This window comes from Epinephelus fuscoguttatus, linkage group LG12, assembly GCF_011397635.1.
Source record: "Epinephelus fuscoguttatus linkage group LG12, E.fuscoguttatus.final_Chr_v1".
Classification (NCBI taxonomy): domain Eukaryota; kingdom Metazoa; phylum Chordata; class Actinopteri; order Perciformes; family Serranidae; genus Epinephelus; species Epinephelus fuscoguttatus.
Genome location: NC_064763.1, coordinates 41,155,563 through 41,166,613, shown reverse-complemented (window position 1 = coordinate 41,166,613; position 11,051 = coordinate 41,155,563). Strand labels below are relative to the sequence as shown.

The 11,051-nt window shown below is 41.5% G+C and overlaps 1 protein-coding gene across 7 annotated transcripts in view; it reads left to right on the top strand.

Annotated features, from left to right (window-relative positions):
* Positions 1–9,165: 9,165 nt before the first annotated feature.
* Positions 9,166–11,051, top strand: part of LOC125898124 (connector enhancer of kinase suppressor of ras 2-like) — a 46,725-nt gene continuing 44,839 nt past the window's right edge. For all 7 annotated transcript variants that reach the window (XM_049591806.1, XM_049591805.1, XM_049591807.1 and 4 more), the window contains exon 1: positions 9,166–9,655. In XM_049591806.1, the coding sequence (XP_049447763.1) occupies positions 9,592–9,655 (64 nt within the window). In that variant the 5' untranslated portion in view covers positions 9,166–9,591. The remainder of the gene's footprint in view (positions 9,656–11,051) is intronic.

Genomic DNA, 11,051 nt, shown 5'->3' with positions numbered 1-11,051 from the left:
TTTAGATATTGGTCCCTAGATTATGTTCACCCAGTTTCATGCAGATCGCTCAAACTTCCTAGGAAGAGATCCATTTGAAGTGTTTTTCAAAAAATTCAAAATGGCGGAAAATCTATATAAGCAGAAGTTATGGGTTCTTGAGGCAAATGTGTTCCTCATGAGGAGAGGCATCTCTGTGCAAAGTTTCATGTCTCTACGACATAGGGGGCATGAGATATGCCCATTCAAAGTTTGACATTTCAATGGGTTGCTATAGCGCCCCCCTTTGGCCAATTGATGTAATATTGCTTCATTGGCATCCTCCCATGACCCTCTACCACTGTGCCAAATTTCACATGGATTGACCAAGTCAGTGAGGAGAAAAACCTGGAACAGACACACAGAGTTTTTGTCATTATATAGTGAGATACCGCGATGTAAAGTATTGTCAACTACAAGTAAAAGTCCTGCAGAGTACCTCACAGACTAAATAAAACATCAATGTAAAAATGTACCCATGCAGAAAGGACCCTTTCATAATGTTATATTATGATGTATCATACACGATTGTTTTATACTTAGTGGTGCCATAATGTTTAAGCAGCATTTAATGTGACTGGTTTAGAGGTTTAGAGATACTTTAAATACTGCTGTAGTGGGGAAAAGGGACATTATTTCCTTCTGATATTGGTGGAGTTTAATTATTAAGTATGGAAGTACGAATGTAAAGCACTTCAGTAACTGAACTTACTGTTGAAAATGACCAACCTTGTTGAGTTTAAAAGTGCTGATGCTGATTTTACTCTGTGAAATATGTCTGAACCAATTTAGCTGACCTGAAAAAGTGCACTCAAGATTATTGTTCTAAATGGTTAATTAGTGTGCCTGTCACTGCCTGAGGGCCGCAATGAGCAAAGTTTCAGAGTATTTTACTTTGCAGCAAACAAAGCCTGTATGCAGAATAGAGTAAGCAGTCATCATCTACTTATCGCATAAAACATCACCACAACAAAATGTGTAGAAAACCAGCAGTAGACCCTTTCCATATATAGCCAAGACATTTTGACATGTCACAGTAGGGACTGCACAGGTATAACTAGTAGGACTGATAATGATGGCTGATTCCATTTGATTTTTTGTGTTTCAGTATCATGGTCTTGTTCATGCTAGCTCACAGTCACACTAGACCACACACCCCAGCACAGAGCCATCATTAATGTTATTAGTAGCACCTGTGCTTTTCCTGCTGTAGCAGTGTCACTGCAACTGTAAACATACAATTACAGTAGCACTTCCTAGCCAGTCGATTTACTGTGCTTTCTACTAATATTTATTACTACTATTATTATGGATAATAATAATAATATTATTATAATAATGATGATAAACATGATTTACAATGATTTACTTTTTGAATGATTTTTAACTTGAAGCAAGACAAATACTCAGAACATTATGTGTGAAAACAAGGGGTGCACAGCTGGGCCAAATCAGGTCTGACTGTGACAAAAGAACTCGAACAGCTTCCCTTTATAAGGCTTTAGCACTGTGCTCCAATAATACAGTATTATTTGACTCACAATGAACAATTTAAAGCTCTAGTGTGTAGGATTTAGTGGCATCTAGTGGTGAGGTTGTTGATTACAATCAGTTGAAACTTCTCCCATGTACCAAGCGTGTGGGAGAACTACGGTGGCCAACATGAAAACACCAAAGGCCCTATCTAGAACCAGTGTTTGGTTTGTTCATTCTGGGCTACTATACTACAACATAGCGCATACTATTAGATTTCACTAGGGACATAGGGGATGAGGGCATCGCATTTGACCCCCCAATAAAATCATTAAAGCAGCAGAGGATTTTTATTTTGACAACAATAAAGATATTTACACTGTAAACTGGTGCAGAAAAATGATCAGAATGCAGGAAATCAAGTGTTTGATGCACAACATTTTCTGGTGGAGGACCCCAAACCTCCAGTTTCACATGTGCCCCCCAATGTTGAGACAAAGCCTTGCCCTCTACACAGCAGACTCTTTGAAAGAGGACCGTCTCTGTATGTAGATATAAACAGCTCATTATAAGTAACTAAAACACAACAATTGTTATTTTCAGTCCAAGCATTCTTCTTACCACCCTCTGCATTACCCATAATGCAACTTGACTGCTGTAAGTTTGGTTCATGTTTCGGGTGTGTTGTGAATTTAACCTGGAGTCACTAGAGTCACACAGTGATGAAGACCAGGCTACAGAGGTCTGGTAAGTTTCCTTCATTCTAGCTTCACACTCGCAGATTATTAGGGTCCGGGCAGCTAAACTGCCAGGACACTACTGTAATCCCAGGTATTCTTCTTCTTCTTCTTCTTCTTCTGAGGAAATCATACTTCCCATGGGTGAAAACTCACCAAACTTTGCACAAAGGTCCAGTCTCATGTCAGATATCCTCAGCTGTAAACTCAAGCCAATAGTCCTGATGGTGGCGCTACAGCAAGCGTCTAAAGTTCAACACTTTGAAACTTCATAACAAATCAACCATACGTGCTACAACTTCACAACTTTCATCAAACTGTAGCCCCAATCCTGAAGAAACTTTTGTACATTTAAACCTGTTAAAAATTATGAAGTTCATCACTCTGTTTTTTTCAAAAACTGTAAAACTTCTTAAACCTATCTCCTCCCACAATTTTTGCTCAGTTGACACCAAACTTGCTACAGAGCATCTTCAGACTGTCCTACACAAACTATGTTTCTCAGATTTTTGATTGATCAAAAATTGAGCCTACAGTGCATCAAAATGTTTGACTGTAAACAGTACTGTAAACATATACATGCAAATTCTTACCAAATAAATCTTCAATGTTCATGAAAAAATGACAAAACTCTAGAGTCATGGTAGATGATGTGTGGCAAATTTCAGAGTTTTATCTCAAAAACTGAATTTTTGACAGCATTTTGAATTTTGCTCTAATGTGAACAATTGGAGTCAATGTAAAAATGGCAATTTTAAACATCAGTTTTTCACTTATGGAGCAAATCAATCATTGTTACAAACAAATTACCAACATCTCCATGCTGTCTAGATGCAATATGTGTATTTTCAGATTTTTGTCTTAATAACTGAATTTTTTACAGTGGTTTGAAATCTGCTTTTCCATGCATGGACGGCTGCTAAACCTGCACGTCTGGCTTAGTCAGTTTGTGAAGCTACACATGAATTGTCACTGACTAATTAGCTCAGTGAGATAGAAACTGATTCTTAGTCTCAGAGGTTGTGAGTTCAAGCCTCAGCTGATGCAAAAGGCACTTTGTGTTGCTAAATTCCTAAATGTCTTCCAGTTCTTCTGCTTGTTGCTCAGAATTGCCTAAAAATGCCCGAACCCGACCCATCGCTGCGCAGCAGCTATAATTTATGTTAAAACTGATGCTGACTCAAGTGACATCACTTGAACCCCAACAAACGGCTTTATACAACTTTTTTTGTTACAGTGCAATGTTTTCTTTGAACTTGGGGTGCTTCTCTGTGTGGCAAATATTTTGTCAGAATCTTTCCAACATGAGCTACAGAGGAGAGGGTATTTTAAGTGTGGTTTGGCATTATTTTTTTTAGGTAATTCATTGCATATTCTTGCATCCCTCATCAAGACAAATCTTTTCATATTAATGTACGTCAATGCTGTTATACAAGACGGACGCTGTGTGTAACTGCACACTAAGTGTTTGTGTGCACACCAAGTGTACAGCTGAAATGTCCTTCCGGCTGGTATCTACTGCAAAAATGACTCATAAAGGTAAAAAAAACAAAAACATTACAGCTGGTGTTTATTAGCACCATATATTTCCTTATATTTCACACTTGTATATGTCTTTTTAATTCCCATTTACAGGTGAAATCCAGTGACATTATCAGGCTTCACACAGGGTGGCTTTCCACCCCTGTATTTATTTATGTTTATTGATTATCTAGAATGTCAGTGCTGGCACTGTTGGGGTGTCTGTTACATTGGTCCCATCCACCTGCTTGTTTCATATCAGTTCGTAATTGGTTATTGGTTACTTTATGCTGTTTTGTTGCTCTCTGGGAGTTTAAAAGTTGAATGCATGCCTATTGATTTCATGTAAAATGTTATGCCTCCCTCCATCATTTATGCTGTAGAATAATCACGAGTTATTCTATTGACTGTAAAGTTGTTGGACCTATTTATCTCATCTTAAGGATAACCAATATGTGGAGACAAAACGTGTGCATGTATTGATCATTGTATTTATTTGGTGTGAGTTTGGGTTTAAATGTCATATTTGCTGTATAATGGGTGTCCATGCAGTGAATGTAGGCTCAGACCCTGAGGCTGTTTACCAATACATGAAAAAAGCGAGGCGCATGTCAGCTTCCTTCTCTCGTTAGTGACCGCTACACTGCGCTTTGTGTGATGGAGGCGTGAGCAGCGACAAAGACGGCAGGAGAAAACAGTGGAGTGTATGAGGGGTGATTAGTGTCCGAGGGCTTGGAGGAGAGGGACAGAAATCATTGTCTGAATAGCCACTGGCACTGTGGTGTATATAGGGTTGGGCTGGTGTAAAAATGTTTAAACCCGTTTGATACTAAGCCAAACACTGACTGGACCAGTCTACGGAGCATTACCTCTAGGTGTCACACTTGACTCAGCAGTCACTCCTGAGTGGGACACATTGACCCTGTGTCCAAACAGCTGGCAAGTGTCCAACTATTGCACCGCATGGCATAACACTGGAGCTCCCTGTCCACATTGAATCCATTAAATATGCACCTCTGTTACATCATGTAAACAAACCAAGTACCTATCAGCTGAGCACTCAAGAGCAGACTGGAGACATAACCAACTCCTTCCAGCTATGTGCTGTCACCTTATTTTGGTTTTTGTAGTGAAATAAGGAGGTGTTGTAAGGATGATCCCTCATTTCAACTTCATAAATCAGCCGTTCCTCTTCCACTGTGGTGCTTTTAAAGCAAGTGACAGGAATAAATAGAAATAGGCCATTGGACAAAAGTCCTGCTCTGAACTGGGCACTGTGTCACCTGCAGCCAGTTAGGACCCCTCTTCTGTTGGCTTGAAATCTGAAATGTTGCTATATTGGCACAGCTTACATTTTCTTGAGAGACTAACCACCATCTTCTCTCTTCACCCAAAAAAACACATGAACTCTATCGTAAACAAGCACAACGTGTGCCACTCTGTTATTGCTTGCTATTGCTTGTAATAATGCAATACTAGGTGGATTCAGCACAGCCTGCTGATGTAGGCTACTATTTAATTTGAATGTGAAAAGAATGTGTCAAAATGACAAATTGTTGTTTCAGCAGGTTTGCATAAAATCAAACCGGTTTAAGCTCCTACACCAGACCGGACTGGCAAAACCACAATTGACCCAACAAAAGTTATATACAGTATGGAGCATGAACAGGCTCTCCTTTTTACAAGTATCTGCCATTAGCGCTGAGAGTAGCCCCTTTTACACTGCCAGATTTTCGGTGAATGTTGGGCCGTTTTGCCGGCAAGCTGCGAGCGTTTAGACACACAGAGCCGGATTGGCGAGTTGATCTGAGGTGCCCAATTTTCCGCCTCGTAGGGTAGACATATTGGCGGAAGCTTTTCGGTTTAAAAAGACCGAGGCGGCCTTCCGCCGCGGGAGGAGCTGTTGATGACAGTTGATGATGCCGCACGTGCGACCCACTGGCGGTGGATAAACAGGAAACAGCTGACAGCAGGAATTAGCGAGCAGCTAGTAGCAAGAGGGAAACACAAACCTGACAGACACTGTAAAGATGAGCAACTGGGGAGACAAGGAATTGTGCGCTCTCCTTGTCCTCGCAAACGAAGAGCCCATTAACCGTCAGATGACGGGGACGGTGAAGAACGGGTCGACTTACGAGAGAATCGCCGAAGGACTGACCAGCTGCGGCTTCCCTCCCACGTCACTGTTTACTTGCTCACGCCCCCCATTGCCCCGAAAAAGGCACATTCTGTATAAACAAAAGTAGGTAGGCGGCATTTTGCTGCACTCCCTGATTTTGCTTTTATATTGCCAATGCTGAAAAAGACTGATTGGGCTTTCCTGCAAATTTGCACTGTTTTGCATTCCTGTTTAAAAAGGGCTACTGTGTGCAGAAACAAGGCTGAACTTGTACAATTGCTTGTGCCATTATTAAAACCAAATGGGGAAGCTACTATTGAAAACATTAATCAACTCCTACACAGTCCTGGGCCTAATCAGTGCCTGCAATGCTTCCAGCTTTGTCAGCTGACAGTGTTCACTTGTGGGAAGCCAGCAAGGGATCTAATCCTCTTTATGGCATTAGCAACTCCTACTGCTTGGTTTGGGCTTCTTTATGGAGGGGAATAGTAACGGGCCCATGAACACAGTTGCCTAAAAGACACGTACTGTCACGGACAACTTGGATTTTATAAGACTATCATAATACCATCAGTTTTGCACAAGAACACTGCTGTTATGCTCTAAATCAGCCATTTTGAAGCTGTAAAACATGAGCTGTTTTTGTGTTTAGTGATGAAAACGTCACGGTGGCTTTTTGCATAATTTTATATGCAAATTTCCTATGCAGATGGGATGACGGTTTCATACATGATTATCACTAGCCTGGGAACTACAAGCTCATGTTTCGTTTGTTCTGATACGTCTGGTCCCCCTCCGTTCATACAGATTTCTAGCTGACCTGGCCTGGGTCAGGCTGATCACAAAATGTTTGTGATCAGATGATGCAGAGCCTTTGTGCTTAATGCAAAGTACGTGATGCTGTCATTTTTGATTTATGCACATTCATGCTGGGAACACTGCAGCGAGCATTAACGTAAAGAGGAGCACCACTGAGGCATTTTCAAAAACAACCAAGATGGCTGCAGCTGGTGTGGAACTTTCTGCTGATGAACTATTGTTAAATTCTGATGACAAAAACGGCAACACTCATTCACAGACATATTGATGCTACACCATCACAGCTCATCTCTGCATGCTGTAGTCTGTTTACTTTTGTCTGCTGCTCAGCCCTACATCACATTGCTCTGATTGGTTGTAGGTCTATCCAACTGCGTCCAGAGGCGTTTTGGTCTGCAGAATGATGATAACACCCCTTGAAGATCAAATGTAAACTGAAGGATTCAGGATTCACTTGCATTATCAATTTGGTTTGGTAATGTTTCGCCAGACTATCAAAGAAACAAAATAACTGAGCGTGATATTGACCTGAGTCTCAGCAGCAAATCTCAAACTGGCATAGTAGCCTACTGGAAATGTGGAGATGTGATTGTAACAATGATAGACATGAGTTCTCTTAACCTGACATAAATCAGCTGCTCTGCTGCAACTACATTTTAGACTGGACCAATTAAGAGCCATGAGTGCATGCACACCATGATGGCCATGGACGGTCTGTCATACAACGGACCCTGGTACTTTTTATATTTCCATTACTGGACTGGTGACTATGTATTTGATGAGACATGAGATTGTTTGCATCGCATCAACAGTGGTGAAGATTTTTATATTATATAGTATACCAATTAACACCATTGTATATTATCACCACTACTTCATGGTAAGTGGTTAGATGGCCAGCAAAACTAATGCTGACACATTGTCACACCCCTGGGTGTCTCTGAACAGTCATGGTTAGGTTTAGGCAACATAACAACTTGGTCAGTTTTAGAAAAAAGATCATGTTTTGGGTTAAAATAACTGCTTGTTCCATAACGTAACTTGATGTAAATGCATCATGTGAGTGACATCAGTGACTATACATGAATTGTATAACATTGACAACAATACAACAACACTGGATTTCAGTTTTACATGGAACGTAGATATATAATTGTAGTAACGTTAAAACAACATCAACCTTTGGTTTCACACAGAGCTGTGGTCTCCTGGATTAAAGTCTGGTTTTGTTTGACCGATCCACCTCCCCATCCTCCTACCCTACACCAACTTTCTCACTCATGGGTTTACATTGCAGGCAGTTTAAAACCAGGTGAGTCTGGTAAATATGCTAAAGAATGCCTCTGGAATCAATATCACGCACCAAGGGGTGTGACACCGTGGTGGTATTTGAAGCTCTGGATGAAACTACTGAATGATCCAAAAATCTCAATTGAATGTGTTTTTTTTTTTTTTTTTTTAAGATATTTTTGGGGGCATTTTTTAGCCTTTATTTGATAGGACAGACAAGTGTTAAAGGGGGGAGAGAAAGGGAGTGACATGCAGCAAAGGGCCACAGGCTGAAGTCGAACCCGGGCCGCTGCAGCAACAGCCTTGTATATGGGGCCCCTGCTCTACCACTAAGCCACCGACGCCCCAATTGAAATAGTATATAAAAACAAAACAGTTGGCACTGTTCTTTGTATGTGCTTACCCATCTTCTGCTTGTTCTTGCCTCAGCTGCAAAGCCTCTGTCCTACTGCACAAAACCCCACTAACACCTGCTAACATCTGGCTTTTTAATGTAATGGGAAGGGTGTAAACGGCATTCACACCAGGGTCAAATTACTCTGCAGTAGTCATGGGTATTTATTGGCTCCAGCTCTAATTGGCATTGATGGAAACACATCTTGGGTAAACACGCTACTTTTGGCTCCTTAACTGGCCAGACGCAATGATGTGCCACCACAAAATACCATCTGTCTCTATCCAAGCAGTGCTCAAATGTCGATCCAAATTAGTCTGCACCGAGTCTGAATAAGTAAGAGAGCCTCCATGGTGCTTTCTGTTGTTTACTAACCTGACACTGAACGTGACACAACAACAACAACAAAAAAAAAAAACAAAACCAAAAAAAACCCCACTCACACACAGAAATGCATGCTTGTCTGCTGCAGCCCTGTACACAGCTCTGGTCTATTGACAATGGGAAAGGAGTCTCCTATTTTTAGTGGGTTTACCTGTGTTGAAAAACCTGCATGCACATACTAATTTTGGTGCAAAATGGGCACATGTGCTGCCACTCAGCCAAGCTTTGTTCAGCTCTTATTCTTACCAAAATCCAGCAATCTGGATGTCATTCATTCCCATTAAGACACAACTCCTGCTCAGACTCCTCCTGCCTCTTTGCGGCACTAATCACCCCTCATACACACATACTTCGCACGGTGAGGGCTATGACTCCATGTCTGTGTATGAGGGAGGATGCTCAGAGCGAACCCAACCTTTCCAGACACCAGTATGAAGTGACAGTCTGTGCGTTGTTCTCCTCTGCTCTGGATGGTACTGGGATATATTTTGGAAGGGGGGGTCGGGCAGCAGCGACCCACCAGCACCACCGCCACTGAGCCTGACATGAATGACAAGTAAAAGAGCTCTTTCAAGCGAGCAAACAGCACAGGAATGTGCATAAGTCTGCTGGGCTGCACTCAGCCTTGTCAAAGCGACATTTTGGACCTTTTGGACCTACCTCGTTTTGTTTGTAAACAGCCAAACCCAGCTGAGAAGAATCTAGAGAGCCCTTTTGTTTTCTGTTTTTAATTTCCAATTTAATTCTTCATTTTTAAAAAAGACATTTTTGAGTGGGCAGTGTTTTTGTTGGGGGTGTTTTTCTTTTGTCAAGCGTGAACAAGACAAACTTCTACCATGGCACTGGTTATGGAGCCTGTGAGCAAGTGGAGCTCCAGTCAAGTGGTTGACTGGATGAAAGGTAAGGCTTCAGGCACGATGATAGCCACATAGAAATTAATATCACCAGGCTGCAATATTTAGAATCAATGTAGTGTTGCGCTGCGAGATGCCAAAAGAGAACAAAACACCTGCTGAGCCTCGGGGTTTTCGCCTCACAGGCATGCGGCTGCGAAAGGCTTTTAATTACAGCCTTAAATCATTTGATCGATTTTTCCAGGCGGTGACTATGTGCAGACCACTTGTCCGTTCAGACTAACATGTTCTCCAGAGCCTAACACATTCAAATAGCACGGAGCGGTTTTAAACCTCTATTGTGTCCTGCGGTGGTTATTGTTAAGGCGGGCAGCCTCGCAGGAGGCTGGGAAACATAGCGGAGATCCAGTAATTACACACAAATTACAACCTTTCTCATCACATCTGAGGTCAGAATCTGCTTTTCAAGTTAACCACATAGGTTTTTTATGTGCGATGAAGTATCACAGCTCTATAATACAAGAGCTTGTACAGCCATCTGTGCCAAATGTTGATCCACAGATGTTCTAAGTCATTAAGAAGTCACAGCTGACAAGTAGCTTAACTAGTTTTAAAACCTTATAGTGCACAGAACCCCAAGGTGATGCTTATCCATTAAGAGTATATTAGCTCTGGCCTGAAGTTATACAGGCATAGGAGCGTTTTGGTATACATTTCTTCAAATCTGGGAAACATCCAGCAGGCAAATTAGGTTCAAATACACATGCACAGATAGGATCCAGTTTGGTACTGAAGCACTCTTAAGGCCAACTGAGCATCCAAGAGCAGAAGTGATGTTTTGACTAAACTAAACTGTAAATAATGGAGGCCTGGGCATTCACTTTAATATATAGTTGTTAAAATGAATTTATCATTGCTAAGATTTCATAGCTGTGTTGGATGAGAGATCCCTCAGAGGAAAATTGTCTGCTCAAGACCTATAAATGGCCCACACAAGTAAGACACTGTCAGGGCACAGATAACTCATTAGTGCTTTTTGTCTGTTTGCATTACAAAGTAACTGCCACTGGCGGTCTGTTGCTGTCAAATATGTAAAGAAAAGAGGAGATGTTAAACTCAGAGGGAGGATGTTGTCTAAGTCTGCTGTGTATTTATCTGTTAGCACAGTAATTGTTTCAGTAATGTGTGTTGTTTTGCAGAGCCACGTGCTCACGTGTCAGGCCACAGCCCTTCAGAGATGCTCCAGATGAAACATACACATACATCTTTACTGCCTCGACACACACACACACACACACACACACACACACAGTCTTAGTCATAATTCTAAGCCTGTGGGCCGTTTTCTGCTGGCTCAGACATATTATGATTGCAAGGATCAGACCTCTCTTAGTATGTGTTGTGTGTTACAAATACCTGAATCTGATGCTGCTTTTTAAACA